Here is a 17,729-nt window from a genome sequence, read left to right as displayed (position 1 = left end):
TAATAATTAGGACTATATAGTAGGCTATGGAATCGGATGGATATATGTAGTTGTAATCAAAATGATTCAACCCCCCAGAGACTGTACTTCACAAAAGCTTTTCTGTTAAAAAAAAAAAAAAACTAAAATAAAATTATGTCTATAACACTTTACTGCCACATTAAAAGTGATAATGTCATTATATAATGTAATATTTTTGAGTTATAAGATTCTTTAATAATAGAGCTACATCATAATAATTCAACCCCTATTCAACATTGCTGATTTTAGTCACTTATTTGTATGGTGGGGAACAAAATTGTCTTTAAACACAATTAAGCATTTAGAATTAGCTTGAGCTGTTACACATACATAGAATTAGCCAATGCATGTGCTGGAATTGAGTAGCAAATATGACAAGTTAACAGAGCTCTCACAAAAGCTATAGAGAAGCTGAAGTGAAGAAATAGTTTTATTAATTTGGAAAGTCTAAAGTCTTAAAAAAAAAAAAGGCTACATGAAGATTTCCAAGTCATTAAAAATTCCTAGAGACAAAGCTTATAGCCTTATTCCTTAGCTTAAAATGTCCATCCATCCATCCATCCATCTTCTTCCGCTTATCCGGGGCCGGGTCGCGGGGGCAGCAGTCTAAGCAGAGACGCCCAGACTTCCCTCTCCCTAGACACTTTTTCCAGCTCTTCCAGGGGGATACCGAGGCGTTCCCAAGCCAGCCGAGAGACATAGTCCCTCCAGTGTGTCCTCGGTCTTCCCCGGGGCCTCCTTCCGGTGGGACGTGCCCAGAACACCTCCCCAGGAAGGCGTCCAGGAGGCATCCGGAACAGATGCCCGAGCCACCTCAGCTGGCTCCTCTCGATGTGGAGGAGCAGCGGCTCTACTCTGAGCTCCTCACGAGTGGCAGAGCTCCTCACCCTCTCTAAGGGAGCGCCCAGCCACCCTGCGGAGAAAGCTCATTTAGGCCGCCTGTATCCGGGATCTTTTCCTTTCAGTCATGACCCATAGCTCATGACCATAGGTCATGCAGCTCAGCTCAGCTCCTTCTTCACCACAACAGACAGGTACATCGACCGCATCACTGCAGAAGATGCACCAATCCGCCTGTCAATCTCCCGCTTACATTCTCCAGCTATACATTCTTATAATTACTCAAATGTGTATTGATAAACTTTCTCTAATAGTGTTGAACTGTTTTCATAAAATGTTGTTCTCTGCAGCAAAATGTCTTGCAGGTCAAGGGTGTTGAATAATTTTAATTGCAATTGTATGTGTGTGTGTGTGTGTGTGTGTGTTTGTTTGTGTGTGTGTATATATAACGTTATTTTCAATTTGTAATTGGACAGAAGTGTCTACAAAATTAATAGCCTATGTCAATCAGTGCAAATGGCAAATTTACTACTGTGTTTTACAGATGTATTTAATCTGCATTCTGAATTGTTGGAGTCTGAAGCCTCTGAGGAATAATTGTTAGTCAAGTATAAGTCTCTTGATTATTTGCATAAAAATTAAATTTATACAAAAGCCGCAGATTTAATTCTTGTCAAAACTTCTGTTTAAGCTTGCCATTGTAAATAGTGACTACTCAAAAGCATTCATCTACTTAGTGGTGCTCTTTGTACTTTTGAACAGGCGGGGCAATTTATCTTGGAGTGGGTTGTCCTAACTTGAAAGGAATGAAGCGGGACGGGTCACATATAAACAGTCAAGTACAGTCCTCGTTTACTTGCAGAGCATACAGAAACTGTACGTGTACTTTAGCTTCTGACCATGGCTTTATTACATATCATGTAAATCATGAAGAATAAGACTAAGGAAGATTGATGAATTAGTTTTATTTCTGACTGGCATGTGATCATCAATGCTCCACTGAACTGCTTCGTTATTTAAATCATGTACCTGAACTCCAAGCAACAATGCTTTGGCTCCTTTTGTGTGTTGTGGATGTTCTTGTGGGTAAGACTTACATTTAATGAAAAGAAATTGAATGGCGTTATAATATACAACACTGTCATTGTGTCATACTTGTATGCATACCTTGGAAATCAAGTAAGTTACACTAACTTGTAAAACTTGTTTTTTATGGTGGAAATGCACCACAACCGTGGGATATTTTTAATTTTAAACATAATTAAAGAAATGTAAAAAAATCTGATTTATTCAGTGAATATTGGAATATTTCCTGTTTTCTTTTTGTTTTCATAGTTTTAACATAATATACATTTTAGTTAAAGATTGAATGTAATATTTAATGAAAAGAAATCACAAAGCTTTATAATAAACACTTCTGATATACAGTGTCATACTTTTAACTATTGAAGGTTTGTCATACTAGACTGAGATCTCTTGAACTTTAATTCAGCTTTTTTCTTTTACAACTTACGGTCATACTATAAAATATGCATTTAAACAACATTATCAGGAAAGCACCTCAAATGCATGCCAGTGATTACTGAGTCATTGTTGAAACAACACTGCTGAGATGTCATGATTCAAAATTATGACATCTAGCTACAAAACAAACAAAAAAAACATCTTTCTAAAATATTTTTAAGCAATATTTAAAGATGAAATAATATTTCATAATATTATAGATGTTTTACCAGTGAACAGTTACTTTTAGGGCTCTTAAAACTGTTTTGTTTTTGTTTATGTCTTTGCTTTTAAATCAGCTCAGGATTGTTTGGTAGTAAATGGCTTGTGATTGTGCAGATTTTTGTGGTACCACTGCTGTTCAGCGTTGGTGTTTTAATGGTATACCAAAGTATGAAGAAAAACAACATTTCTTATGATATGATGACACCTTAGAAGTGTAAATTTTTGGAGTGCCCAGGGGCGTTTTTTCAAGCAACTCTAAATTGTTCTCACTGTCTCTTTCCAGCCTCATTTGAGGTGACTGTCCCTAATAAACATCTGCTGGCAATCCGAGATCGTCCAGCTGTACTGGGCTGTGAGTTCACACCTGATCCTGACATCTCCAACTTGGTTGTTACCTGGCAACGACAGGAAGATGCACGGGTTGTCCACAGTTTCTATTATCAACAGAATCAATTGGACCGACAGAGTCCAGAATACCAAACTCGGACCTCATTGTATGTTTCAGAGCTTCATAAAGGAAATGCCTCTCTAAGGATTGCAGCAGTTAGACCCAAGGATGCAGGCTTGTACATGTGCATAGTGAGCAATACAAAGGGAACAGGAAGAGCCTTGATGGAAGTGAGCTATGAAGGTATGCATAAGACGAACACTGGAGAAAATATGTTCTAGTCTAAAATGTGCCCAGGAGTTCCTAGCGTTATTTTCAGTCACCAAATATAATCTATAAAATAAATATGTTTGGTATTTTTATTTATCATATTGATATTTAGTTTGCAGAAATGGCAGCTAAAAGTCTGTTTTTGTTTTGTTTTTTTTTTTTGTTGTTGTTGTTTTTTTTTATATATATATATAATATTTGAAAAGTAATCCCAGTAATTAATGTAGGATTTGGAACCGAGAACCAGTTCCATTTCTAAAAATAAATTAATGAAAATGATTTAAAGAATGCTGTTAACCAAACAGTTTCTGATAGTCACTGACTGTCACTCACAAAATCTGTTGAATAACCATAGCTACTGATCGGTGCAAATGCCCGCTGGGTAAAGCAAAAGTAATTTGAACAGCTGTAAGATAACCAAGATAACTAAGCGCAGGCATCATCTGTCTGATCCAGAGAGCATGTAAAAAAGCATTTTCGTTCCTGTCTGCAGTCGGCAACAGCCTCCTGGTCCTCGGTTTTATGCCCATCGTATGGTCTTTTATTAGGGGGCGCTGTTGGCCTACAAAATGAAAGTTAACATAACATTATGTTAATAAATACAGCAATATTTTTTTGCCATAAACTCACGAGTCTGTTTAGTATTAAAGATCAGAAGCTTACATGAATAAAAATCACAAACATGACACTTGTAAATTAAATAATTTTAGATAGCCTATATCCTGTATGCATTCACAACAGCTGCTCGCGTCCATAATATATAAAAACAATGACACCGTTTTATAAAATGTTTTTCTTAAACCAACTGTTACTCAAAAAATAAGTAGGCTAAATATAAAAGTATAGCCTGCGACATAAAAGTTTCAATAGCTTGGTAACTCATGGCTTGTTTTCTCTGTGTGATGACACGGTCGAAAACACTCTGATCACACTGTAAACGCTTGCTACAAAAATAACCATCGTGCAGAGAAAAACAAACAAGTTTAAAAATTAATACTATATAAATAAATACTACATTAATACTACAATAATTAATACCTCGACAGATGTGTGTGTATAGCCTTGCCTTGGATAAAAGTGTTTACTAAATTAATATGTCAATCAAGGCAAATGTGCAAGTTTGCATTACTGTGTTTTAGAGATGTATTATACTTATCTATTAATTGTTGGAGTCTGAAGTCTCTAATTTAGCTTATAATTGTCAGTTGTCAGTCTCTTCATCATTCGCATAAAGCTTAAGACTTAAGCTTAAAACTAAATTCCTGTTAATAATGCTGTTTAAGCCATGCCCTTGACTGACAACTCAATGCATTCAAAAGATCTAGTGCTAACTGCTTTTAGGTGGGGCAATGTATCTTATAGGTGTGGGTTGTCCTAACATGAAAGGAATTGAAGCGGGACGCTCAAGCCTTATTGTACTGTACGCGTTATGTTACTTTAGCTTCTGACCATGGCTTTATTACAGATAACGTAAATCGTAAAGAATAAGATTATGAATAAGTTTTTTTTCTGACTGGCATGTGATGTTGCTGCACTGAACTGCTTGGTTATTTAAACCATGTTCCTGAAGCGACGATGCTTTGGCTCCTTTTGTGCGTCTTCGTAGTAGATGTTCTTTTGGGTAAGATTTACATTTAATTAAAATAAATCAAAAGGCGTTATAATAAGAGGTGGGTAGAGTACCCAAAAACTGTACTCAAGTAAAAGTACTAGTATGAATAGTTACTTGAGTAAGAGTAAAATTATCGGATAAAAAAACTACTCAAGTAGTTAGTTACTAGTTACTTTGGGTCATATACTGAATATATATAGTCTATTTTTATTTAGATATATAGATAAAATGTATGTAATATGTGTGTGTGTGTGTGTGTGTGTGTGTGTGTGTGTGTGTGTTTTACTCCAGTCTTCAGTGTGACATAATCCTTCAGAAATCATTCCAATATGTTGATCTACTATCAATGATGTTCTTTCTAGCTTTATATTCATCAAATAATCCTAAACAAAATTTCAGGTTCCCAAAAATATTAAGCAGCAAAACTGTTTCCAGCACTGGTAATAAATCAATATATTATAATTATTTTTTGAAGGATCATGACTCTGAAAACTGGAGTAACAGCTGATGAAAATTCTGATTTGCATCACTAAAATAAATTATATTTTCAAGTATGTATTATATATGTATAAATAACCTCTGACACAGAGAAGAGTGAAAACTCCTCACATGACTGCTAAATTACTGAATTATCTGAACATAACGAACCAAATGCACATTGACTGATTTTCTTCTGTCTGTTCTGCAAAATGTAAACAAATGTATATTTCTGCAAGCGTAAATATTGTGGAAATATCAATATAAACTGTGTCTAGGCAAAGGCATTCCTCCTGGAACAGAGCTAACGGGGGTTTTGGAGGGTATTTATTTCATACTCTGTGACAGCTTATTTAATGTAAAAATAATATTTTATTTAATGTATAAGCAGGGGAGTCATGCACTCATTATTTTTGAGGGGGGTTGGGGGTCATCATCTGACACACAGCAGCCACAACAGCATATTGGCAAATTATTATTAAGCATTATTTATTTTTTTCATTTTTATTAGAAACATTCCCAGACGCATGAACCATATCATGAAATATCTCGATTCTCACCTTCATAGATTATGTTAGATCATATGCGATGGTCAAAGTAGCCTAATAATGTAATCTATTAACTATGCATAAAAACCTGTCTGTTTACTTAAGTAACAGATATGGGTGTCATGCCATAACATTTATATTTCATATCTTTATATTAAATGTGAATTTAACATTGAAAGTTAATGCGATATAAAAACGTTGTAGGTAGGCTAAGGCTATACTAAGCTTTAATTGTACAGCAAGAGAGCAAAGAACATTTACATTATCAAAGAACATTTACATGATCAAAGAACATTTTCACTGACAGAGTTCAACCACTCTCAAAAACTCCCATTAGAATAACTGAAACTGTTAACACTGTGAAATCAATATCTTATTTACAGATTCGTACACACAGATGTACTTTGTTGTTTCTGATGAGAGAATTTGCCACTGCATTCATAAGCTCATCAGAATCATGTGTGATTATAAAGCGCAGTGCTGTAAAAAATGTGTCTGTCTCTGGCTCAGCGCCAGCCAGCGAACAAAGATCTGAATTTAGCAGCTGATGATATGACTCGCTGAACGTTCTCACGCTGGTGTGATTGTATCAAATATAGAAAATATGAATCGGCTATTTTTTGTCCTTTGGAAGCTGCATTCAACTTGGCTCCCCTCTGTTATAAATTACACGTACAACAAACTAATGTCATAGTGGTATCGTGTACTGTAATCGAATGTAGCCTAAGTTAAATCTGTCGAACCATAGACAGCACACGCGATGTTCATCTAATAAAGATCTTCATCGCTAGCAAACAATATCCTTTGAATATTTGCTTCCAATTCAGTGCAGATCCAAAGCAGATCCGTCTTCAACGCTCTTGATGTTTTTAAACTTTCTGTTACAACTCTGAGTGAACCGCTTCAGACGCTCAGCGGGAACTGAACGAATCATTCAAACTGATTCACGAACCAATTCACTGGTTTTCCAAATGGTTTGATCAAGCCTTTGAACAGAATTGACTCAAAAAAATCAATCATTCGCGAATGTGCATCGCTCAATGCCCAGAGAAAAGTAGACGGCGCGTTTGGAATAAACTGAAGCATTTATAACTTATATTTCATTAAGATAAAGTAACGAGAGGAGCGACGCCCACAGTAATTAAGTAAAAGTACAGATTTTCCCCAAAAAATTTACCTAAGTAAGAGTAAAAGTACCCATCTTTAAATATACTCCAAAAGTATTAGTTACCCAAAACATTTACTCAAGTAAATGTAACGAAGTAAATGTAACTCGTTACTACCCACCTCTGGTTATAATATACAACAGTGTCACTGTGTCATACTTATAGGCAATGCATACCTTGGCAATCTAGACTTCTCTTAACTTTTTTATTCACATTTTAGTTAAAGATTTAATGTCTGGGTCTGGCACAATGATGAAGGGATGGTAAAACGTTTCTAAGACAAAAAGGGAAAATTTTTAAACTGTTAGTCTTGGGAGATAAAAGTGAACTGAACTGAATCTTAAAATGTTTAATTGATTAAATTGTTTTTCCTCTCCTGGCTCTAATGGAGTAAAATATTTTGACAGAGCTGAATTGGAATTAAAGGGTTAGTTCACCCAAAAATAAAAATTAGGCTGCGTTTTACTCTCCCCCGTGGCGTCCTTGGTGTATATGACTTTTATCTTTCAGACGAATCCAGTCGGAGTTATATAAAAAAATTCTCTTTGATCTTTCAAGCCGTATTATTGCAGCCAGTGGGTGTTGCATTGCTCCAGTCCAAAGAAGTTAAATAAAAAGCGCCCATCCAAAAAAAAAGGGTCTCACACGGCTCCAGGGGGTGAACAAAGGCCTCCTGTAGTGAATCAATGCGCTTTTGTTTGAAAAATATCCATATTCAAAACGTAATAATATTAAAAATGTGATACACTTTTTTTTATGTATATGGGCGTTTTTTTATTTAACTTCTTTTGGACTGAAGCAATGCAACACCCGCTGACTGAAATGATAGAGCTTGAAAGATCAAAGACAATTTTTAATATAACTCCGACTGGATTTGTCTGAAAGAAGAAAGTCATATAAACCTAGGATGCCTTGGGGGTGAGTAAAACGCACGACTTTAGAAGGAAGTCAAAGATTCTTCTGTGTCTTAATAAACTGGTTTTATTCCTTGATTACAGTCCTACTGTGGGCAGTTATATTTAGGGCTCTTACAAGCTTCAGATGAAGCTTTTTTTTTCACATCAAAGCTCAGGATATTTGCCAGTGAAGAGCTTGAGACTGTGAACATTTTTGCTGTACCATTGCTGTCCAATGTTTATGATTTCATAATACATCAAAATATGAAGGAAAATATGATTTCTTATGATATGACCCCTTAAAAATGTGCCCAGGAGTGTTTCTTCAAGCAACTCTAAATTGTTCTCACTGTCTCTTTCCAGCCTCATTTGAGGTGACTGTCCCTAATAAACATCTGCTGGCAATCCGAGATCGTCCAGCTGTACTGGGCTGTGAGTTCACACCTGATCCTGACATCTCCAACTTGGTTGTTACCTGGCAACGACAGGAAGATGCACGGGTTGTCCACAGTTTCTATTATCAACAGGATCAATTGGACCGACAGAGTCCAGAATACCACACTCGTACCTCATTGTATGTTTCAGAGCTTCATAAAGGAAATGCTTCTATAAGAATTGCAGCAGTTAGACCGAAAGATGCAGGTTGGTACCTGTGCATAGTGAGCAATACAAAGGGAACAGGAAGAGCCTTGATGCAAGTGACCTATGGAGGTAAGCATTTGATGAACACTGGAGAGAATATGTTGTAATATATTTCCCCTTTCCAGAAGCTCCCAGCTTCATTTTCAGTCACAAAAAATAAACGTAAAAAACATACAGCAGCTAGTTTAAGTCAGTACTTTTTGCTGAATAAGAAACACGCAGTGCATTTTGATACAGATAAAGGTAGTTGTAAACAAATAGCCATTCATCTCCCTTTTTATCATTTTATCTTTGAGTTTATTTTTATTTGAGGATTATCCTGACAAATTTGCAAAATATGTGGTTTTGCTGTGGATGTATCATATTTCAGCTTTCTCACGGTCATGAAAAACCTTGAAATATAAAAATAAATTTTAAATTTAGATTTCCTTTGAACATAAAGTGGTCTAATTATGCTTTACTGTAAAACATTCGATCATCTAGACTTTAGGCCTACTATATTGATAAGATCAATTGATATGCACATAACATAGATGTATATTTTTTTTATTTAAGATGTACATTTTAACATAGCACAGCTGATTATGTTTGTCTTTCTCAGCTCCTTACTCTGAGCCCAGGATAAGCATCCATGTAAACTCCTCTGCTTTGAAAGTGCAGTTTGAGACAGAAGGTTTTCCCAAACCTGAAGTGATCTGGCTGGGGGAACATGACCAGAACCTCAACTATCACCTGGAGATCCACGGCCAGACAGAAGATGGTCTTTATTTCATAAAGAGCATCTGTGAGGCCCAGAAGCCAGTGATTAATATCACATTTACACTAAAGAACCACCTCCTCAACCAGAACCTGCAGAGACCAGTGGTTCTCAGCTATGGTAATACCTTTATTTACTGTGTGCAGATGGTGTGTGTGCGAAACTGGCAGTTAGAGGCATGTCATTCATTACTTTATGCATTTAAGGAATGTATGACTTGTTGCAAGTGATTTGTTGCCATCATTTTTTGCTATATAACAAAGAACTCCTTTGTCTGCGTTAGGCGAGGTTTTATACCTGTCTAACCGCAAAAAAAATAAATATGCAAAGATAAGACATTGATTCAGTTGATGGACATTATTTTTTCCTGTTATGAAACTCTAATGTAAGTAAAAGAGGTGGAAGCACATATATGTAAACTTTTTCATAATGTAGAAGAAATCAAAGGCAAATTAAATTCATCTAAGTATTTAAGGGTTCAGTGAGGCTTGGGTGTTGGCAACACAAGATTGGGGTGTTATTTTGTGGTGCAGTTTCATCTTTCCTCTGCAGCACTCAAACTGAGACTGTTCATTAATACTGTTAGTCATTTTAGCCACACCCTTTTTTAGAGCCAGAATGTAATTACTAGCAATTTAAAGCTTTTAAACTGAGAATGCATTTTGTTTAAGGTACGGTTCTTACAGAATTACAAAATCTGTACGGAATTACATTTTGTTTAAGGTACGGTTCACTTGAAACCTTAACCGAGGTGGTACTAAAAAAAAGTCTGGGCCGGGGCAGACCATAGTTTCTTTCACCGATCTTCACAAGTTGTCTCCCGTAGCTTCTTTGGATTGTGAAGTGATTCCAGATGCACACTTTATAATCTCGCAGTAATGCTGCGGTCACACTAGACGTGAGCATTTGACATTTCTATGGACCCTGCTGCAACATTCATGATATGAAGTTGCTTTCTGCAGCATCTTTTTAAAAAACTTGATTTTACTGCACAGCTGCAATCCTGCATATTTAAAGTTTGCATCCCTTTAACATGGTCACATGACTTAATGTGATGTGAATTCACCAAGCTTAACCTCCCACATTTGCATAATGTATGAATGAAAGAACAAAAAGTGTAGTGTGACCACCTCATAATTAGGAAGTCATCCTCTGTATTCAGACAAACAGTACTGTTTTTCAAATGCTATAGTAGAAAAGTAGACATATTCAGATGCAGTATTGTAATCTTGACTCACTACTAATGAGCTGATGTGTCAGGAAATAAATCAGCGATTTGGATTAGGAAAGGGGGTATTGTGGTGTGCCTCCAGGTAAAGGGTTGGGAAAACAGATAATTAGCAGTCCTGGGGTTTTCCTAAAACATAAATATTTCAAGAAATGACATTGTGTCTTAATTGAAATCATGGCAGCTGTTTTGTAATTTGGGGTATTTTATTGGCAAATTATGACTGCAGCTTCTGTAGCCTAATTATCTGCAAACATTGTCCATTAGTGGAGACACCATCATACATTTATACAGAACAAAGGATGTGGCAGTTTGAGCTGATAAAAATTAGCCCACCAGTATGTCAACAGGATCAGTGATGTTAATGGTTAAGCTGTATTCAGTTTATTCCAAAATATATTTTCCTGCATAATGATAAATATTTTTCCTCTTAGAGATTGTACATAAACTATATCCAGTATACAGTATATACAGAGTTTGAAAGCTCAAGACTTTTTTGTAATAATAAGTTTGAATGATTTTGTGCAAGGCAAGCACTGTGTCTTTTTTATATGCTGTGATTATAATACTGGATTAAGAGTTGAATCTGGATTGAACTGTTGATTTGACACTCATTAAACAAAATTTTCTTTTTCTGTTTCAGATGAGGACACCACAGACCATATGATCATAGTACTTGCTGTCCTCTCAGTGGTTTGCATTCTTTTGGTGATTGGCATCATATGGTTAGCAGTGCAGAAGCAGAACAAGCAGAGATCTTCCCTGTGATGAACCATGAGAATTAATGAATGATGATGTAGCTGTTTCCAAAAGGTCTGCATGCATGCATGTTTGGACTAGTGCTAAAAATTACTGGCTTTCATTAAGAGCACGTTCATTAAACTGTTCTTGCATAAACTGAAAATAATTGCAAAATGCACAAATTTTACGCAAGAATGGATTTCTAAATAATTTAGACAGATGTCACAAATTTCAGAGACCGTAAGTGGGAGTCATATGGGTGTGTGCAAAAAGTAATTTCTCAGTCTTTTTGCAGTTTATTTATATACTGACCGTTGTGCCGTTTTAAAACATTTTTATAATATTTTTTAATAATATTTTATATGGAATTTGTTTTAAATATAACAATTCCCCTATTCTTTTTATCCTCACACTTTTAATTGTCAGTGAAATATTTCATATTTTAAATACTGCAAAACATAATCCTGTACTTTACAAGGTAAAATTACTTCTTGTACATACTTGATATAAGTAATACACTGAACATCTGCATATATTTAAGTTTGTAATGGATATCTTAAGAAGCAATATAACTATGGAGACAATCAGGTGAATGCATGAATGAATTATGCACATATATAGCGCTTTATTGTGTATTGCTGTACACCCAAAGTGCTTTACAATCATTACATATTAAGTACATTTAGTCATTCTGCAGACGCTTTTATCCAAAGCGACTTAGAAATTAGGACAATGGAAGCGATCAACAAAAGAGCAATGATATGCAAGTGCAATAACAAGTCCCAGTTAGTTTAATCCAGTACAAGTAGCCAGGTTTTTTTTTTTTTATTATATAATAAAAAGAAAACAGATAGATTAGAAAAAGAATAGAGCTAGCTAGTGTTAGAGGCCTTTTTTTGCTTTTGTTAATTGTATAATAAATAAAAAGAAAACAAATAGATAGAATGCAAAAAGATTAGAGAAGCTAGTGCTGACTTCAGTGAATCAGGCCATTACACAAAAATTGTGAAGCCATCAACAGCAAACTATTACGTACTGCAAATATGTTAAACCCACTGTCACAGCAGCCAAAGAAGGCAAATTATTATGAATAAAAGTTAAGAGCCCAACTAATGGAAACACCAATCACCATTATGGTGACTTCAAATTAAACAAACATTAGATTTAAACCCCTGTTAATTCTCAACAAGAACTTCTATAGACCTCTAACAGAAATAAAGTCAGTCTGGTTAGTAATAAGTGAAGCTGGTGATGGTGTTTGTGGATTTGTTTAATCCTCCTCTGCTGAGATCTTGAGAGATTTAATGTCTTTTATCTTCAGTTGATTTCAGTGGCTGCAGTCAGGTGTTGTTGTGTTTCTGTTTGTCTCTTTTTTTTCTGTTCTCTTCTTTCCTTCAGTGATTTTGCTTGTCAACAAGCTTAGACAAGCTGAGAGGACTCTATAAATAGTATATGAAGATTTTATGGCTCAGAATAGGTCCAGTGTGGTTCATTTCTTTCCTGTTGGCTGACACGTGGCATTGCTATGGCTTGCTTTCAGCCCAGATGTGGCAAACAGGAGCAGTCCCCCCAAGTGCTATCATTCCATGCTACATATGGGCCAGATCATCATTCTATAGCTGCCAGATGTGGGCCAACAATATGTTGCTATCTGGGTACTGGGGCATTAGAACCCATGGGTGAGCACCCCACTGCTGGCCTCACTAACACCTCTTCCAGCAGCAACCTAGTTTTCCCAGGAGTTCTTCCATCCAGATACTGACTAGGCTGAACCCTGCTTAGTTTCAGTGGGCAACCAGTCCTGTGCTGCAGGGTGATATGGCTGTGATGAACTTTAGGCATGCATACATTACAAATCCAGATCAAATATAATTACACACATTCTAAGCATTGCACTCTGTCTGTAAACCTTTTCAAAAATAGGTAACATCCTAATTCTCTGTTCTCTTGTTTCGCAACAAATATAGGGAGGGGACTGCCATGTTGACAGCTTTGATGAATTGAACAATTTCAGCCTATCATTAAAGTGAACCATGGACCATAAATAATGTGTCTACTTAAGGGTTTACAAGGACAGCATATACATGCATAATGTATGTGTGTTTGTATTTAAAAGTAAAAAGAATGTGGTCTTTATGTTTCTCTTCCAGGCAGCTCAGTGAAAACAGTATTTATAGGGAAAACAGACTCACACAGGAATAGAATTTCATGAGGGCATCAGATTATCATCACATTTATATGCTGGTAGTTCACTTTAAAAAACTGAAATTCTGTCATCAGTTATGCATCTTCATGTCATTCCAAACCTGCATGACGTACCTTCTTCTCTGAAACACAAAACATCATATTTAGAGTTTTCAACTGTTTTGTCCACACAATGAAAGTTAATGACATTCAAAACAACACTGGACACCCCTGACTTTCACTGTATAGGCAATAATACAGTGATTGCAGTACTTCCATCTCATGTTTCCATCTTCATCTGAAAATGAAAAAGATATTTGTTAAATGTTAGCTGTACATCAAAGCCTGTATCAGTCCTACATCATAACCATAAATATTGTTAAACTGGGTTTGATTTAACACTATATTAAGGTCGAGCTTGAAGCATGTCTTGAGATCTACTGATAAACTTTGAAGACCCTGCAGAGACATGTATGATATTCAATAACACCATAAAAAGGCTCCAGTGAGCTTGGGTATTGAAAAGGTGCTGTCACCCTTGAGCATAAGAGAAATTAAAGTTTCTTTCATTTCATGAAACTCCTGAATATCCAGTTCAGTGGAAACTCTGTTCACACAGTGGTAGTGATACATTTCACAAATATGAATTGTTTATTCAGTACATTCTAACAAAAAAGGCTGTAAAAACTAAGTGACCTAGGAAGAAATGTGTTGTATGATTTTGTTTTTACTAAATATAATCTTTGCAGTCAAATCAGTGACACATTGTAACTTGAATGATGTTGGTTACACAACAAATCTGTACAAACAAGGTTTTTGAATCCAGCTAGATGCATGACTTGCATCAGACATCATTCTGAGTAACCTGATACTGGTGGCTATTTTTTACCCACACACTACATTTAGAACAAATCACAACCCAGCATCCTTCTGTTAGCTTATGCATTAATACAACGTACTGTAGTAATAATTTCACATAATTGTTTATTAATAAAATAAAGCTTGTGTTAAATGACTATGGCCTTCAGTTTCATCTTTTTAAGACAGTCTTCGTCTTGGTAAAAAAACCAAGTAAAAACATTTCCTCCCATTTTATTTTGTTTGTTAACCTATGACATTATATACTTTTGTTTAAGTGGTAGTGGCACAAGGTTAAATAAACCAGTAAAAATATTTTCTTTTCATTCTTTTCTTCTGAGGTGATGTGAAGCATGTTTTTTCCACTGACATATAATGTACTGTTATTCTTATGATAACAAACATTACCGCACACACTGGGCCTGCAGCAAGTTCTTCAGGATTTGGTTCCCCCAGCCAGATCACCTCAGGTTTGAGAAAACCTTCTGTCTCAGAACTAAACTGTCACAGTGTAGTTCATATGAATGAGGAACCTGGGCTGTGAATAAAGGGCTGAGAAACAGACACACATTCAGACAGTGAGTTCAGTCTGAGGAAACTGAACTCACTCTGTGAATATGTGTGTGAAGCAATGATGAACCAATAGCTTAGTCCATTTAAAAACCTCTCAAATTCTCCACAATTCTTTACTGAATAAGCTGTCTGTATTGGATACTGTATAACTCAGAGGCATTTGACTAAACAAACCTGCTGATATTCAAATAGGATACATATATTTGTAAAAAAAAAGATACACATAATATGTAACCAGTTAACGTGTGAAAGTCGCCATCTATTACATTTACATTTACCTACCTTTGGTCATTTAGCAGACACTTTTATCCAACTCCACTTACAAATGAGGACAACAGCAACAAAAGAGCAATAATATGTGCTGTGACAAGTCTCAGTTAGTCTAACACAGTACACATAGCAAAGTGTGTTTTATAATAGTGTTAGAGGGTTATTTTTTACGTGAAGTTTAACTAGCCTATGTTCTCATTTTCCCCAATATTTAATAATAACAAGAAGGCAAAACACACACACACACACATATGAAAGTGATGTGAAAAAAGTGACTACATACAGCCAAGTATGGTGACCCATACTCAGAATTCATGCTCTGCATTTAACCTCGAGACTCGAACCCACAACCCTAGAATTAGGAGTCAACTCTCTAACGGCCATGACTTGCCCAAAATATATTTATATGTGTGTGTGTGTGTGTGTGTGTGTGTGTGTGTGTGTGTGTGTGTGTGTGTGTGTGATTGTGTGTGTGTGTGTGTGTGTGAATATCATATGCAAAAATTTTCACCAAAAAATAAAGTTTACTAGCTTATAATTTCATTCCAAATGTAATGCTTTACTTACACGTAGCTACACGTGGCTGCAGAGTAAATGGTTGGTTTCATTTTGGGGTAAATTAGTGTAGTAAGAGCTGCTCCCTCTGTACTTCATAAATATATATATTACACCCTTTAATTTTAAACCACGATTTGGTTAAGAGACATTAAAGGGATAGTTCACCCAAAAATAAAAATTCTGCCATCATTTACTCATCCTCATGTCGTTCCAAACCTGTATGAGTTGCTTCCCTATGTTGAACATAGAAGAAGATGTTTTGAAGATTGTTGGTAATCAAACAGTTGATGGTTCCTATTGACTTCCATAGGCAAATGAGATACTATGGATGTCAATGGGAACCACCAACTGTTTGATTACCAGCAATCTTCAAAATATATTATTTTATGTTTAACATAAAAAAGCAACTCATACAGGTTTGTTACGACATGAGGGTGAGTAAATGATGACAGAATTTTCATTTCTGGGTTAACTATCCCTTTAAGACAAAATGTGTTACAGCCCTTGGTTTCCCCTATATGCAGTAAAGATCAAGTGTGTACCAAATAACACATATTACACATAAAACATTTTAAATTATAAAAAGCTATTCAAATAATTTTTATAGGATATTATAAGCATCTTGTACCCATAGATATCTGTTTGCACTGCCATTATTGTACTTGCTATTCACTTTCATAGTGTTGTTAAACACTGATTCTTGAGAAGTGGGACAAAACAGAGTGCAATATTGAAAAATTAAACCTTGTACTCAGACAAATGAAACTACATTTTCTTTTATACCTTACATGTATTAAGCTACTGAGCTATGCTTTGATCCAACCTCCCAGCTTTTCTTTTTTTCTATTTTTTTTTTTTTTTACCTTGCCATCACTTTTTTGTAATCAATGTTTTTAACATTTCAAAACACATTTTCATGTTAGCAGACAAATTACCTTTTCACATGACCAACAATTCTTCAACAAATATAAAATGTCATAATCAAATATTATCAAAATATTCATCTGACAGAGTTGACACATCTGCCGGTGGTGACGGAAACCTGAATTTGTAGTCATTTTAACTATCAAATACATTGAAACAATCAATTATTAAAACAAACACAACAAACAGTGAGTATTTTATTGTTTACAAAGCTTTTATTAAAGATTCATATTTAAGTATTTTGATATATCATTGGAACACAAAAAAATTATTTTCTCTCGTCTCAGGAAAAAGTATGTTTGCTGTACATCTGCTATGGTAAACAAATAAAACAATTAGTTGTTACATCTATCCATTTACATTCACCAGAATACTAATCCAACTTTTAAACATCTTAAAAAATGATCCATAAATTATTAGAACATATATAATAAGAATACAAAGAACTGTATTATGGATCGGCTTTCACTGTGGACGAAGCGGAGTCCAGGCCAGGGTCATCACATGTGGTTGCTGCAAACCCGCCGGACGCTCCTTCGTTGAATCTGCCGGCCATTCCTCACTCAAGCCCGCCGAGTGTGATGCTGTGTTTTGTTGTGAAAGCTAAACTACTTTGTTTTGCCTTCCAAAAGATGACAACTAGAAATCAGTGGTTAAGTTGTATTTACAACACTGTTCCAGAACAGTTCAACCCAAATATTCAGATGTGTGCTATTTCTATAAAGTTCCAACTTTACAAGGACAGTCTGGCACTTCTGACTCACAGCCTGTAAGTACGTTTTTTTATATTTAAAGAATTTGCAACTGATGATTTGAATGTGAGTTTTAAGCAGTATAGAGTAACGCTTGTTGTTTGTCGTTTCTCCAATCACAAATGCAGACATGGTTTTATTTTTACGAGCCGTGATTGCAGGCGGCTGACTACCTGTTGAGTTTCCCGGATATAAGCTATTATACAAAATGCCGTGGGCCCATGATCACATGGCCATATTGATGAAAAACAAGCAGAGCATGTCTGTTCATACAATCATTCTTGCATAAAATTCTT

The 17,729-nt window shown here is 35.6% G+C and overlaps 1 protein-coding gene across 1 annotated transcript; it reads left to right on the top strand.

The window, feature by feature from the left end:
• Positions 1-1,562: 1,562 nt before the first annotated feature.
• On the top strand, positions 1,563-14,514 carry LOC109109482 (CD276 antigen homolog). Its single transcript, XM_042737274.1, has 5 exons — positions 1,563-1,947; positions 2,873-3,220; positions 8,310-8,657; positions 9,190-9,465; positions 11,217-14,514. Exons 1-5 carry the CDS (start codon positions 1,908-1,910, stop codon positions 11,339-11,341), a joined length of 1,137 nt encoding a protein of 378 aa, XP_042593208.1. The 5' UTR covers positions 1,563-1,907; the 3' UTR covers positions 11,342-14,514.
• Positions 14,515-17,729: the final 3,215 nt, after the last annotated feature.

This window comes from Cyprinus carpio, chromosome B13 (genome assembly GCF_018340385.1).
Source record: "Cyprinus carpio isolate SPL01 chromosome B13, ASM1834038v1, whole genome shotgun sequence".
Classification (NCBI taxonomy): domain Eukaryota; kingdom Metazoa; phylum Chordata; class Actinopteri; order Cypriniformes; family Cyprinidae; genus Cyprinus; species Cyprinus carpio.
This window is presented reverse-complemented; position numbering and strand designations above follow the sequence as displayed.

Bases quoted from the DNA above. Each gene is read 5' to 3' on its own strand.
- LOC109109482 (XM_042737274.1), top strand. From the start codon at position 1,908: ATGCTTTGGCTCCTTTTGTGTGTTGTGGATGTTCTTGTGG. The intron at 1,948-2,872 runs GTAAGACTTACA...GTCTCTTTCCAG, and splicing joins TGTTGTGGATGTTCTTGTGG to CCTCATTTGAGGTGACTGTC. The intron at 8,658-9,189 runs GTAAGCATTTGA...TGTCTTTCTCAG, and splicing joins GATGCAAGTGACCTATGGAG to CTCCTTACTCTGAGCCCAGG.